At 37.6% G+C, this 16,041-nt stretch overlaps 1 protein-coding gene across 2 annotated transcripts; it reads left to right on the forward strand.

Annotated features, from left to right (window-relative positions):
* Nucleotides 1-1,026: 1,026 nt before the first annotated feature.
* Nucleotides 1,027-16,020, forward strand: LOC124163094. 2 transcript variants are annotated; one of them, XM_046539893.1, is made up of 6 exons: nucleotides 1,027-1,146; nucleotides 1,240-1,380; nucleotides 1,463-1,650; nucleotides 6,781-6,906; nucleotides 7,039-7,906; nucleotides 15,654-16,020. In XM_046539893.1, the coding sequence occupies exons 1-6, from the start codon at nucleotides 1,135-1,137 to the stop codon at nucleotides 15,729-15,731; spliced, it is 1,413 nt and encodes a 470-aa protein (XP_046395849.1). In that variant the 5' UTR covers nucleotides 1,027-1,134; the 3' UTR covers nucleotides 15,732-16,020. The 2 variants fall into 2 exon arrangements, with proteins under 2 accessions (XP_046395849.1, XP_046395850.1); XM_046539894.1 differs by having other exon boundaries at nucleotides 1,061-1,146; nucleotides 1,225-1,380.
* Nucleotides 16,021-16,041: the final 21 nt, after the last annotated feature.

Here is a 16,041-nt window from a genome sequence, read left to right on the forward strand (position 1 = left end):
TAGGTATTGGATGGCCCAACCCACTGCCTACGACACCATCAACAAAATCTGGAAAAGTGAAACATTTTTAAAATTTTTATTTTCGGTAAATATGAAAAGAAATTTACCACAATCATAGATGAAACGAAAGCACGACGATACCACCGTTTTAAAATTCAACTGAAAAATGTACGACACTAGAGGAAAATACTGGACCCACAGAAAACTGGAAGTTAGAATGTAAATGTGACATTTTAAAAAGACTCCATCAGAATTTCGGATCGAAACTCATCTACATTACGAGGTAACACATCAAAGATTCCGTAACACACATAGCCCATACAGATTTACGTTACATAGAGATACCAGGAGTCGACAAATACGAGGTCGCCCACCCCGAATCACCCGCATGGAAGGTAAGTCGTATGAATGGTAAAATATTTTTTTCCGAAGATCGAGCCCGGGCTACAGCTGTGATAACACCATAATCATTTCTTTATCGTTATACTACGATGTTTTTAATGATCCCCTTCACAGATTATAATATTTCCCATTTCATTAAGGAATAATTTCATTCGTGCCTTGTGTTTATGCTATGTAACATCCAATGTCAAAGTTTACCTGATTTCTCGTTTCCCAAGGGGTCTGTTTTTGGAATAGCGCCCTAGTAATTACAGTGTTATTGTTAACATACATTTGCTGTAAACGGGTTGCAATGGTACGTTACATATATATTGATTGCTTACCTCTACTTGTACGCTTGTTTTCAAAGCATTGTCGCCTTTATGTATTTATGAATAACCCAATAAAGCTTTGTCTACACTAATATGATAAAGTCTTATTTTCACCCATTATATCAAAAATACATTATTTTCATATTGTTAAATTAATTCATTAACGTTACTTTAACTATTCCACCTCGTTTCATTAACAAATTCGCTTAAATAACAATAATACAAACCATTCCTTCTTTACATATTCACTGTCGCTATTTCCCAGGGCGTGGGATGACCTTACGTGGGTCAAGATAATGGACCCTTCAGCATTGTCCAACTTTTTTTTCCGAATAGCAGTTGAACATCGAAAACAAAAGAGTGGAGCGAGTTGGTAACCGCCAAGGTCGACTTTGAATTACATGAAACCGCATATGAAAATATGACCTACCAGGTATACATTTATTTTTTATTCAAAACCAGTACTAAGGAAAGACATAATCATTACTTATTTAGTATTAATTATCATAAGTTATTTTTTCATTAGTCATCCAGCTCCTTCTCAAGGCTGACTGAAGAAATCCTAGACCCAAGATTTGCATCGTTCACAAGTGGAGTTATAGAAAATTATAAAATGAATGAAATCATGGTGGCAAGAGCTGTTAGAACGGAAGGTTCCGCGAAAAATGTTAGAAATATTATTTAAAATCGCTAATAATCGAAATTCGAGGACAGCAAGAACTGAATTATCTTCCTTTTTTCCATGAAAGGTCCCTCTAGAAAGTATGATACACTCTACCCAAAACTATTCTACCAAGAGAAATTTTGTATTACCCGTGGCTCAGCGGAAACTCCCGATGAATATGATAGTATCTCAAACTATAAGAAGAGAAAATCAGATGGATAGAGAGTCCTCAACAAATCTGGAACCATTTGAATTAGTCCGAAGGCCACCAGGGTATGTGAAAATTTGGTCATTTAGTTAATTATTTGACTTAAAAATAATATAGAGATAGCTTTGGAAAATTTAATCATCTAGTGTTACGAATAATTGAAAGTCTTAAGACTAATTACGATAGCCATCATAAAATTATAGCTATAATCACATCATTTATAAACCGTGAAATCTCGCACTAACTTGGTTGGGCATCATGGTTTAATTTTACCTTAATTGATGATATGACTATCCTACCCCAGAAAAAAATTCCTGTGGAGCATGGGCGTACACAGCGAGGGGCAAGAGGGGGCAGCTGCCCCCCCTAGAAGCAAAATTCGCAAATGTCTTTAACCTTGCCCCTACTATACACATATATATACCTGTGGACGTTTCCTGACCCGGGAAACGATGGGCGTATATTTATGTGTGAGATTTAGCTATCCAGGGGAACGAAAGCCGTAAATATGAGTTTTCTAGCTCTCCCCCTTTCGGGACGGTTGCGGGTTTACGATGTCTTTGTCTCGGGACCCAACGCTGTGGGGTTTAGGATTTACCCTCGGAATCCGGGAGGCAGGTACCCGGACCCCTCGTCTTTTATAACCCCTCTTAGCGGTAAGGGACAGTGGTCATTCAATTGTTTATCCAGTCAGGTTTCGAAATAAATATTCGTTCATTTCTCAAGAAAAATAAATTAAGAATTGAATTATTATACAAATATTTATCTTTTGAGCAGCGTTTACAATTTTTAAACGAAATTCTACGACAAATATTAACTTATATCTCGATTTATGAATAAACATCAACATGGAAATTGTTGCTGCATTAAATACGTTAATAATGGGCTTAGAACTTCGTTTGAAATTTGACAATGCTCAGATGAAAATGAGGAATTCAATTCAACGTCTGCAATTTACGTGAAAGCTACAATTATCCATTTGCTAAATACATATAAGCAATACATAAGTTGACCGCAAGCCAATGCCTCAAGTATGGTCGTAAACCCGGAAAGGAGGGAGAACAACTACTTTCGGTGTCCGAGATAACATGAAGTCCCTGCGTGGAGGGGTCGAAAAAGGTTCAGCGAGACCCTTCTTAACGAATGCCCTTCAAAAATGCTCCGTACCACGAGAAAGAAGAGTCTCTTGGGGCTTAGTACAGCAGTCATGCTAAGACGAAAACTCTGCCGTCTCGAAAGGGTTAAGGAAAATAATGTTTTTCAAGGAAATTATTTTAAAAACTAATAAAGAGCTTTTGCAGTTACCTTAAAATGTTGATTTTATTCACCTTATCCATGCTTAAATCTTACCTACAACTTGAACAACCATGACCTGCCCTCCCCTAGTATTTTTTGATCCTAGGTATGCCCTTGCTGCGGAGGCTCCTGCACACAACCTGTCTAGCTTGGTGCCCAATGCATTGTGGTAAGAGGAGGCTATTGCAATTTCTCTCACCCTTTCTTCCCCTACTCAAAAGACTCGGCCCAAGTATTTTTGCTTTTCTGGATTGTTCTGCCAAAACAGCTTTTTTCTGCCTCTTAATTTATGACCACTTAACTCCTGCTAGTGACTTAAGAGTTTGGAAAGCAACATAATTGTGTATGACTAAGAGAAAAGCCATTAGCATTGTAAGTCTCTGCTCTAGCTGTTCCTAAACCATGTTAAGTATTCTATAAGGTATCACACAGTTTACTATGCATGTAGCTAACTAAGTTTATGATTCTTGAAAATTGTGGAGACAATGGAGGAGATTTAAAAAAAATGCCATTCTTTAGCTACTCCTGCACTGGCAAAGCTGCCCATTGCCTACAAGGGTGCCACAGGGTATTGGATTCTTCAGCACCTCTGATAGTTCTCTAATAACAAAATGCTTGCTATTCCTTTGCATAAGAAAAGAAAAAAAGCTCAATTTTTTTATTATTTTCACCTTCTACATCTTGCGTTTCTATAAATTTTAAAATGTAACGTCAATTTTGTTCGGAGTATGTAAATATTTTTTTATTGTGCTTATTACTTCATTGGATATGAACATATACAGCTAAGTTTAAAATTTCTGTGGGACTCGCAGTTGTCAAGCAATTTCCTTATTCTCATTAATTGAGCTACAAAATGGTGATATAATAACTAGAGTGTAAATTTGTGGGGTCCCTCAACCAGCCACTGCAATGGGCCCCTATGGCCAAAGATGGCCTTGGATATGTCATATATGGTGGAGGGGGAATGGCTGGTCCAGCTGATGAAGAATTGTGGATCCCACGGCATACTCATCATGGTCAACAAAATGGATGTAAATAACTGTCAGATAACTATTATGTAACCCTTTTGTGCCGGACGTCGAGTGGAGCCGATGGGCATTTTCATACGCAGAACACCTGACTCGGGTATAGCTGTCGTGGATTTTTCAATGCAAACGACTGGATACCGGCTATGGCCGACGCAAGGGAAGGGAAGTGACCGCTGAGGTAGTAAGTATCTAATGCATTCAGACCCAGCTCAGCGAGTCCTTGGGGCCACTCCTCGGCAATTAAGCCTGACCCCCCCACCCCGCTCATTTATGATCATCCTCACTGCAGGAATCCATTGCTAAGTGGTTATACTGTTAATAGGTTTTTAATGATATATTTTGTTGCATGCCATAATTTTTTTATACTTTGAAATGAATTCGCTTTGTTCAATGCGTAAGTAATTTTTACGCAAAATTTTAGCATTAAAAATAATGGACTTGTGGACTTAATGTTCACTAACTTTGTCGTTATTAACACTAAAAATCTGTTTAAAGTTCCACAATGCTTTAAAAAAATTTCATTATTCATTTAGAAGAGTAAATTATTGAAAATCAAATGCAATATTTGGTTGAAAAATACACTGGTAATGCAATAAGTTGACCGTGGAATTGTGCTTGGATAGAGTTAGAGGGTCTAGACCAGTGGTCAAGGGGTAAGGGACGGGTGCCCTGTTGAGTTGGGTCCCAAATCTGAGGGATGAAAATGCCAGGGTAACTTCACTCCAAAAGAGAGCTCCATACAGAAAGGTTTAAAATCTTCTCGTGCTACTCGTAGCATGCAAAACTTTTTCCAACAGGAGGCACTAGCAAGAAAGGGTTAAATGTGAATATTCCCATACAGTGGCCTGACTCAGTATGGCATAGGCATTAAGTAGGCTCTCCATACACCCAGCACTATTGATATTGTCGTAGTTGTCGTATCCACATTCTTCCTTCATACTCATGGAGATACCAGGGTATATGCATCATCCTTAGCATTCTGTGTGTGGATTTTGAAGTAACATTAAGGTTGATATGATTAGTAAGCTTATCTTAACCAGCAAAAAGTGATCTTCATCAGCAAATGACATTTGAGTTCAGATGTGGAAGGAAACAAATTTTTTAAAAAAGGAAGGGGAGGGGGACTCCCATGCCAAAATAGGGTGGTTTCCTATTATTTTTTTATAGCCTAAATCAAAATATTATTACTCCTGGAGTACGCTTTTCACGCTTAGATTTTTGAATGACGATATCTATTTTTTGCGGTTAATTAAAAAGTGAAAATTGTCAAGCGCACAAAAACGTGACAGCTAAGTAGGAATGCTGGGAAAAGTCTGTGTGACGTATTTCTGGCTCCAGCTGTTGCCGTGTGAGGTGACCTTGGGGCGAGGCTTTGAGCGCTGATACGATGCAGGCTGCTAGTAGGTAGCGCTTGGCTTAAATAAGGATTATTATTACCCTATCAAACGAAGGAAACTTTCCGAACTTAAGTAATTTTACTGGGTGATTATTAAGAGATGTTCCCCTGAGCTCTGTGCCTCATGCATGCATTGGTAATTTTAGACAATGTAAAACTCCTATCTACTTGTATAGTGACTAGGTCCCTGTGACGTCACGTGGAGTGGAATCGCATGGGCGCCAATCTGGCATTTTTCAAATGAGGTTAAAATTGACCATTGCCATTCGTCTAAACTGGGATTTCTAAAAAAAAATAATTTGTATATTATGAATACACTAATGGTGGGTAAGGAATCGCAATCAATTCATTTCCTTTTCTTTGATGAAGGAAACTACCCCATTAGCACTCAGCACTTTCATGTGATGAGGTTTTCAAAGCTGATGTAAGGATAAGGGGCTACCGAGTTAGTAGAAAAACTACGCACCACCTGAGAAGCTCTGGGTATAATCAGAAATGTTTGCATTCAGGTGAATCTCATTATAATCTGGATTTTAGCCTTAGGAAAGTAAATTTTTTTGGGGTATGGAAGAGGAATTTCCCTCTTTTTTAGCAAGGAAATAGAAAAAAAATGTCTGTAAAAGGGCTCTAATGATGGGTCTGGGACACTTTGGCTTAGGCCACCTCGGTGCCAGACATACAGTGCATTCTATAGAAAATATCAATTGATCCATTGATCTTTAAAGTATATATCTCTTTCCTGCTATTGTGTGAGTGTGTATCTTTCCTTTCACCCTTGTGCCCTCGCCCATTCCTCCTGTTGGCGAGTGGTGAGCTGCCCCAGTGCCATCTATTGGTTACTCTTGTGGGCCAAAGCAAGGGGAGTTTACTGTGTATAAACCCCCGCCGAAATCATGGTAAATCTAAGCGTCCTGGTAGCGCAACTGGTAGAGCACCTGGCCGGCAACCAGGAGGTTCTGGGTTCGAGTCCCAGTCAGGCCGCATTTTTACCCTCTGATTTCTGGCTTTTTCCATCTACCACATCACCGTTGTCCTTGTCCTTTTTTATATATATATAACTTCGAAACAATATTTTGAAGCAAAGAAAGAGGGAGGGAGATTAATTTATCTTCCCTACTTATTAAAAAAAAAGCAAGGCTCCCAAATTTTTATGAGCCCTATCATTCAAAAGAGAATGTATTTATATCTTCTGCATATGATCACTTGCTTAAAAAATTCCGCTGCCCATTACTATTTCTTGTACCAGTTGAAAAGAGTATGTACTTGTTTATTGTACATAAAATATAGCAACCCAACCTGGAGTTAGATGAATCATCTCCTTGAGTTTGCCCAATCCTTTGGATCTGCCAATGGTTGTTTTGAACTTTCAAGAGCAGAATACATGCTAAAAAGCCATAACACACTCTATAGTGAATAACGAAAAATTGGTGGGTCTTTAAAATACCTGTACTCACTTAAATATAATTTATTTCAAGGTCCACTTCAGCAAACATTTATCCTTGGAAAACAAAGCAAAAAGTGAAAAACAAAGAGAATATACAGCAATATCTTCGTCCAAGTGTGGCTGACATATTTCAGAATAAATACATGACAATGTACAGGTAAGTGAAAGTACCTATACATCTCAGACACCTATTAATTAAAACAGCCCCTTAATATGTGAAGAATTGTTCATTCAATTTAATTTTAAACAAAATAAATTAGATATATGTATCACTGATCTTTATTTGCAGAAGTCAGTCCCTAGATCAAATAGAAAAGTATGAACACATGGAGAAACACATTAAAACTGAAGCTGTGGATGATAGATTATTAGAGGGAGATGAATTTCCTTACAAAGACAGGGAGGCCAAGTCCTCAAATTTACGAGTATCCTGGGAGGATGAGTCACCTATGATATCAGGAATAATAGAGGAGACACCAAATGCATTTTCTCAGCAATATCAAACAAATACTTGCATATCACCAGATATCATGCTAGGAGAAACTAGTTGTGTCAATGAAAAAAGATTATTTCTTGATGCAAGATTCAATGAACTTTATAGTCAGGATAAACAACCAGATCATAAGGGTGTACTCACTGAGAACAAATATCTACGTAGGAGCACAAGAGCTAGAGAGGAAGATGATGACAACAATACCTCCAAGAATTTCTCTGAACTCTCTTATATAAGCCAAGTGAATGACTCCTCAGAAGCATGTTTCCTTAACCCTTTTGAATCATTAGTAAGAGAGACAACAGACAATAGAAGCCCTGAAAACAAAAGCAGATGGGATAAATATCAACCTGAAATGAGAAATGGCGATGATAACTCTGATAGTGATGCAATGTCACTTTCTGGTGAATTATTTGGCAGTGATATAGTTAAGTTTGACCAAGGCATCGAAGGTGTCTCCAAACCATTTAATGTATTTGAGGAAGATCCAGTTCTCAATTCAACTGATGTAGCTGAATTCCCTCTGTCCAATAGTGATAGTCAATCAAAACTTGCAAGTCAGCACAAGGAAACTGGTCAACTTCCCACAAAAGTCAAGGTTAAACGATGTGTTCTTAGTGAACTGTTTCAAGAGGATCCAGAAGAGGATGACATAGACTACAAAGTAAGTGCAACCTAATGAAAATTTTCGGGGGGCTTAGGAGGGGAAACTCCTGTTAGTTACACAGGTATTCTTGCAGTGTTATCTGATTTGCGATCACAGGCAGTCCCAAGTCCATGTACACTCTGACGGCCAGAGGTGTAACTATCGTAATATGCTTTGGGGGGGGATGGGATGGCCTCAGGTGACGATCTCCTCTCCCACAGGCAACGACCCTAGTAGCACAAAAAGGATTATATCTAGATATAATACGTATCATTGTATACACTGAATACAGATTATATCTGTATAAAATCCATGCAAATGTCCTCTACCACGCATATAATATCTAGATATTATACGTATTATATCTGCTGCAATAATATGGATTTTATACAGATTAAATATGCGACATAATATAACCCTCCATAATATATATTCAAAATATAATCCATAATATAATAAGATAATATATATTAACCCTCCATATACCTACGAGATAATAGAGAGAGACTATACTTGCCACAAAGAACTATTGACAATGTGAATTCGCGAGAAAAATAATATTTTCAACTAAATATGTCTGAAAGGATTGTACTTCCACTATGCCAGCAAAAGCAAAGATCAATCTAAACCTCAACTACTAGTCCAACCTCAGCTACTAAAACATACCAGTCCCAGGCGGATATGTATTTGAAATATTGTATGGGATGAGCAAAAGTTTCAATGTCACTTCAGTAGATGTATCAATCTAATAAAAATTTGAAAGTCCTGCCAAACCACCAGCATAAAAATATGTATAAAGAATATGATATCTCTTAAATCACATCTCAGCTCTTAGCATGCATGAGGACATCACCATAATGAATTTTAGTGGCAGGAAAGAAAAAAACAATTAAAATACATATTTTTTATTTTCATTATTCAATCACAATAATAGCTGCAATCCTCTCTTGTTACCATGAAATACTTTGCTGAAAGAAATACTGTCAATCTCTTTGAACAAAAATTATTTTTAAGTGCATTGACAGAAGCCATACTATCTTCAATAGTTTCTCCAACGAATGTCTATTGTCACATCATCCACTTAAAAAAAATCCACATCCACCATAGTTCTATACGTCACTAATACCACTGTCTTTCTGTCTTCTGAATGATAGTTTGGTAACTGAAGAAATGGCACCTTCCTCCAGTCTCGGCACCTTTAATTCAACACGAATTATCTCCCCATCTTCTCGTGCAAGGCCACAGATTCTTTTCTGATATCAATCGATGTGAAGTGCGGCTCACACACCTAAAATTAATAAATAAGAAAATACCAAGTAAATTACTTAGTCATTTCATTTTCAATTTAAGGCATTTCTGAATGAGAAATATATCTAATGACTTGGCTGGTAAATACAGGAGATAACTATATACCTCAATGATGTTTTTATAAAAAACTAGATATAAGCAAAAGATAATTTGAGCTGATAAAAGCCGGACACAGTTAAATTCCGGTTCATTGCACCACTCACGATTGTAAGAGAAAAACGCATATTTCCATTCACGGCGGTTCATACACACTAATAGTATATGAGTTTCTGACGAGACTCAATGAATGTCTCAGCATTGCTTTCCATGCAACTTATTAAGTGAGTATCACTGGTCTTGCGAAATGATACATAAGCTCAAATTAATTCGAAAGCATGAATACCTTAAAAGGTATGTGCTTTCCCCCGTAATATACGGTACTACGCCAAAAATACAATGACTCAGGAAGCCTCATCGAAAATACCCTAGTATATAACTTAGGGCGTAAATAATTCAAACAGCTTTTCAAATCTAAGTTATATAAGTATTTTTAACTGAGTACTGAGTTTCAGAAGCATAACACACCAAAGGGCAAGCTAAGAAATAATATTCGATACCATAAACTTGGCTGCTGAATTATAATTCCAACTAACTCCTTCAACCACACGTTTACTGAACGAAATAATACAAAAAACAACTAAAATAAAAGAATTTTCAGACGAATTGCCGCTACAATATTTTAAACCACCACTTTTAGTATTGGAGACATTCATCAACATCCCCAAGCCACATCTAGCTAGAAATTACATCCAAATAATTACAGCGTGAAAGGGTACATACCTTACTGTTTTTCGTGGAGGTGAAATTGTCTCTTCTCATCGCCCGAATCCACTTGATCTCCAACTCAAGATATTTTGGAAAGCTAAAACCTTAAACTTTGGGTCCACTCTGGAGTTTTCTTCGCACCCCGGTACTGAACACATGAAAGGCGTTTTTAACAAAAATGTCTCACAAACACACGTTTCTTAAGCCCAGCGAATGAAATTCAAGAATAAAGGAAAATTCACTATCCTCAGAAACTTCAATTTTCAACAACTTACACCACAAAAATCCCTAAAAAGTGGTGAAACGTAACGTAAATTCACTCGTAAACAACGTAGGAGTTTCAAGGATATCACTACTTCGCTCAAAGATGATCTTATGAGTGGACTCATTAAAACCGATAATGTGCAACTAGGCAATTATTAGTTTTCAGAGTGAATATTAATCCACAAATATAATTTTCCTCGGCAGTATACTCTTTTATATGTTACATTAATATTTTTAGTCGCTCATATGAACTCAAAGGTTTATGCCGGTATGGATACACCAATATACATAAGTAAATCCCTACATATAATAACGCTGTAATACAGCAATAATACGTTACAAAATACATTATGTATAGTATACATCAATTTCCTTGGTAAATACATTATGTAATACAATGCGAGTTCTTGTGCTGTGTGGGGATGTTTGAAAGAGAAGCAGAGATTTTAAAATATATGATAAATATATATATAATCCAGATATGTGTATCTGTATATGATGTATACCAGAATCTTTAAAATATACAATTAATATCCTTATGGTGTAACCATGGATCATCAGACATGTATAAAATATGTATGATATACAGATTTGCAAATATGTATACGGATGTATTTCGAAATCTTAAAAATATACAGATATAATCCTTTTTGTGCTACTAGGGGAGGGGGGGGGGGTCCAGGAAAATTATTGAAATATGACATGCCTGGAATTACAATTTACATAATTTTGGCACAAAAAATTTAACTTTAAGCAGATGCAGTCAAAACTTGACAAAAAATTTTTAAATATTTTTTTTTAATTCTCTGAGGCTTTGGAGGGGGGGATCTATACCCTCACCCCCCCCCCCCCATAGTTACCCCACTGCATAGGGCATCATTAGAGTGAATGGGACATTTTGGCCCAGCTGTCTTGGCATGAGCCACCATGGTGCGGGATGTCTTGGTGCGAGCCACCTTAGATAGAAAGTCGGTGCAAAGTTCTTACTTATTCAATTTTTTATGAAATGGCAGTTTTTATGCTTGGCTCATTGTACAACACAAAACTCTGCATTTACCTAATTTTATCAAGTAAAGAGTAAGAATTGATGAGGATATATCTTTAAAGTTTAAAAAATTAAATTAGAGGAGATGATTCATCAAACTCAAATTTGGGTTACTACATTTTACTCACAAATAGCAGGTAATAAGTACGAGAAATTCATTTCGATTTCAATTCAAGAAATACTTGCGGCTGAGCTTTAAGCCACCAAGTGCATCCACCCCCTGATAAAAATAAACTCCTCCATTAAGGAGAGGTTTACCCTCCATTGAGGGTACAGGAAGGATAGGTGTACCCTTCCTGTACCCTTCAGCAAGGGTACACGAAGGGTATTTTAGAACATTGGTGGGTACGCCCTCTCCTTCCTGGAGGGTACGGGAAGGGTTTGGCCAGCCTCAATGAAGGGTACAGGAAGGGTAGGATAAAATAAAAACTAAAAATCCATAAATTAACATAAAAATTTAAAAAATTGCTAATAAACTAAATTAAACGAATGGGGATGAGTTGCAACAGTGATTTCTAAAGTTATAGGGCATAAAAAAAATTAACCTTCACATGGTATTGAACCCAGGACCTACATATTACAGGATCACGAACTAGAGATTTAACAACCTCAGCTATCGAGGTACTTGACAGGAGTAGTTTCTCAACGGAACTTATACTACAAAATCTTAAGATGAGAATCGCACCCGGGCCTATGTGGAAGAAAGCTGTGACTTTTTTCTACCACACCTATTTCGTTTCAGAAAATAAGATCGGCATTCTAATACTGAACATCACTCTAGCGATGTCTCATTGTCAGCCACACAAATAGGTTACATCCTAAAACGTGAATGGAAGAACTTCTAAATGAGCTTTCTTCACACAATTACAGAAACTATTGTGTACAGTGGCGTAGTCAGGAATTTCGTTTGGGGGGGGGTCCAAAACCAGGTGGGAAAAGTTTTGAAAAACAGGATAGTAAGTATTGGAATTCAACAAATTCAAACACTTTTCATAATCGAAAAAACTTCAATAGTCAAAGAAATATTTTTTAAATTCATTATTTTTCAATATTTTGATTTCTATTATGAAGGAAAATGATTGTGTTTTTATACTTCGGGGGGGCGGAGGGTCCGAACCCTCGGGACCCCACCCCTGGATACGCCACTGAATATGTATATTATTGTTTTCCTTAAGGAAATTTTAAAGATTAGTTGTGTAGCCCGTCTATCTTTGCTTTCAAAGACTGCTTACGTTCTTGTACGGAACTCAATACTCTTTAGCAGGTGAAAGTAGCTAAGGAGACTCTTTCAGGATATGTTTTCTTCAGTTATAAATGCTAAGTCCCAAGGAAGGGTAAACGAAGGATTTTTCTCTCCTTCCCTTACCCTTAATGGTGGGTAGAGGAAGGGTTGACGGATGGTAAGGGAAGGAGTTCCAAGGAAGGGTACACGAAGGATTTTTCTCTCCTTCCCTTACCCTTAATGGTGGGTAGAGGAAGGGTTGACGGATGGTAAGGGAAGGAGTTCCAAGGAAGGGTACACGAAGGATTTTTCTCTCCTTCCCTTACCCTTAATGGTGGGTAGAGGAAGGGTACACGGATGGTAAGGGAAGGAGTTCCAAGGAAGGGTACACGAAGGATTTTTCTCTCCTTCCCTTACCCTTAATGGTGGGTAGGGCGTGGGTTGTGCAAGGGTAACTACCCACCATGAAGGATGCCACCCTTCCTGTACCCACCATGGTGGAGTTTATTTTTGTCAGGGCCAGGTTGCAGATAGTGGGTCAACCTCTAGATGAAGTGGTTAGCTGCAATATAAACAAATTCTCTCGTCGAATAAGCAGTCGTGGACAAAAAGCGACGGCATTCTGAGGTGGAAAGGGTCTATCCCTGGGTAAGATAGTCCATCTAAATGACACATTAAACCTGGGAAGATGCTGTGACTTGGCGATGGGAGGCTGGCAACATTAATGCCTCTCATCACCAGGCAGCAGGAGAGGAGAGGGCAGCAGCTCTTCTTCATATGTGCAAATGTGGAGAACATGTTGGTCGGTACAGTGATACACATTTCGCTGTGGGCGTGGTAACATTTACTTTAACGGCTGTAGTAATGCGATGTGGAAGGCAAGGGGAAACCGCCACATTATTTGCCTGAGGAGTTGCAGCTACTCCAACTTTAAATTATCAGACATTTAAATTATTGAATTCTCACATGTAAGGAGATAATTATTCCGGAGGTAAACTAATCCCCCATTCCAATCCCCAGGTGGGGACTACCCGAGAGGGTACATCATCATCATCATTAGTCAACAATCCTAAGATTGGTTTGACGCAGCTCTCCATTTCTCTCTACTATCCGCTAATCTTTTTATAGCAATGTATTTCTTCTCTTTTACTTCCTTTATAACCTGTCCTATGTAACTCATTTGGGGTCATCCCTTGCCCTTCTTCCCTTCCACCTGTCCTTCTACGATAATCTTCATCAGGCCGTCGTGCCTCAATATGTGGCCAACTAAGTTGTCCCGTCTTCTGCTTAACGTTTTTAGGAGGCTTCTCTTTTCTCCAACACTTCTTAGCACTTCCTTGTTACTTACACGGTCAATCTTCTTGTTATCTTCATCATTCTTCGATAGCACCACATTTCAAATGCTTTCACTCTTGACTTCTCTGCTGCTGTCAGCGTCCAAGCCTCGCTTCCATAGAGAAACATACCTACTCTATATGTAGCATCTGGTGAATTGTTTCCTTACTTCTATGCTTGTATTCTCAGCTGTAAGAAGATTCTTCTTTTTGTAGAAAGCCCTCTTCGCCTGAGCTATTCTACTATTTCTTTCTTGCTTCGTCCATCGTTGGTAATTCCCCTTCCCATGTAGGAAAACTCTTTCACCTCTTCAAGCTTATGCTTTCCTAGGTTAATCTTCGCCTTAGTCTCCTCTCTTTTGCTGCAAACTAATATCATAAGTCTTCTGTTTGTTGATTTTCAGCTGATATCTGGCTATTGTTCATTATGGCTAACTAAGGGAGAAAGTGCACACCCTTGTCTCACCCCTTTTCTTATTCTTGCTTCTGCACCATTGGGTCCACATTTGATCACAGCTACTTGGTTTTAATACAAACTATGAATAATTCTACGATCATTGTAGAGTACTCCAATTTCTTACAGAATTCTAAGCATTGAATTCCATTCCACGCTATCGAATGCCTTCTCTAAATCCACAAATGCTATGAAACTTGGTTTTTTTTATCTCCATTCTCTTCTCTATGAGCAGCCTAAGAACCAAAATTGCTTCCCTTGTGCCCCTGCTTTCCTAAATCCGAATTGGTCCTCATCCAGGAATTCTTTTACTCTTCGTTCTATTCTCCTGTAAATGATTCTTGTCAAAATCTTCGACGCATGTGTTGTCAGGCTTATGGTCCTGAAGTCTTCGCACTTCACTGCTCTCTTCTTTTTGGGTATTGGAATGATGATGTTTTCTCAAAGTTACTTGGTAAATATCCTGTTGAGTACATATAGCGGATAGTTTTATACAGTTGAGTTAAGACCTTTCCTCTAGCATTCTTGATTAGCTCTGCTGGAATGTCATCAATTCCTGGGGCCTTATTCTTTCGCAAGCCTCTTATTTCAGCATCAAATTCTGATTTTATGATGCTCGCTTTCATGTCATCCTATTCTATTACATTTTACTCTTCGACAATTTTTGAGCTAATTTTTTGTTAGTAGGGTCAAGTAAGAGTAAGCAGAGTCAAAGATTTTGCGAACATTCAGTCTGAATTTTGATAGAAGCACTTAGAAATAAGATTTAAATATGGAGAATAAACCACTGCTACTAAGCCCAATTTGGCAATAAACTGTGATAAAAATATTATTCAAGGTTATATTGATGAAGTTTAAAGTTTATCTCAAGAGTTTAATGCTTTTCTGACAAGTGAGCATGATCACCAATAATTGAGAGTATGCAACCTGCGTGCCACCCAAAGCGTCTGACTGAGGTGGCACGAGCTCACTCTCGGTGTGATATCTCGGGAATCAAAGGACAAAAATGAAAGAAATTTGAGGGGATGCTCTACAAATGTCTAACAAGTTGTTGTAGAATACAAGAAAGTGATAGAATAATCCGAGAGTTACATCATCTTTACTTATGGCCGAAAAACACCCAAAAATACCAAAATTTCCAAACTTTAAGTGCGATGCGGCACGTTTTCCCGGTGTCTGATTGCAAAAATAATTTTCATGATCTGTTTTCTCACCAACTTTGAACAAAACTGGGGGACGTTCCAAAAGAAATTCGAAAACTTTAAAAATAAGGACCACCTTACTATTGATAAAGCAAATATTAATTAATATGTATTTCTTTCCAAAACATTTAGAAAAGCAAAAGGATATGCTATCTTTCTGATCCAGATGACCTCCTTAGAACACCACCAAAAATGGTAAAGCAATGGTAAACTCTATTGACAAAGAGCTGCAATACAATCCTCAGATAAGCTAATGATGCTTAAAGATTTGTTCTTGATAAATCTATTTCAAGTGACTCATGCTGTTGTCAGTTCATGCTCATGGTGCTTAGAAATATAATCATAAATGTTATTGTTATTGAAAGAAAATATTTCAATTTGTATAAAAAAACTTGTATTAGGAAGTGGTAGCTGGAAGCTATATATGTTTTATCTGAATGCTTATGATTAAGCAGTTTTAAAAGTTCTTTAAAAATAAATATAAACTTTTAGCCAATCACTCAACTATAATTTCATTAAT

This window comes from Ischnura elegans, chromosome 7 (genome assembly GCF_921293095.1).
Source record: "Ischnura elegans chromosome 7, ioIscEleg1.1, whole genome shotgun sequence".
NCBI classification, from domain to species: Eukaryota; Metazoa; Arthropoda; class Insecta; order Odonata; family Coenagrionidae; genus Ischnura; species Ischnura elegans.

Coding starts and splice junctions, on each gene's coding strand:
- LOC124163094 (XM_046539893.1), top strand. Junction 1,381..1,462: donor CGGAAGGTTCCGCGAAAAAT/GTTAGAAATATT, acceptor TTTCCATGAAAG/GTCCCTCTAGAAAGTATGAT. Junction 7,907..15,653: donor AGGATGACATAGACTACAAA/GTAAGTGCAACC, acceptor CAAAACATTTAG/AAAAGCAAAAGGATATGCTA.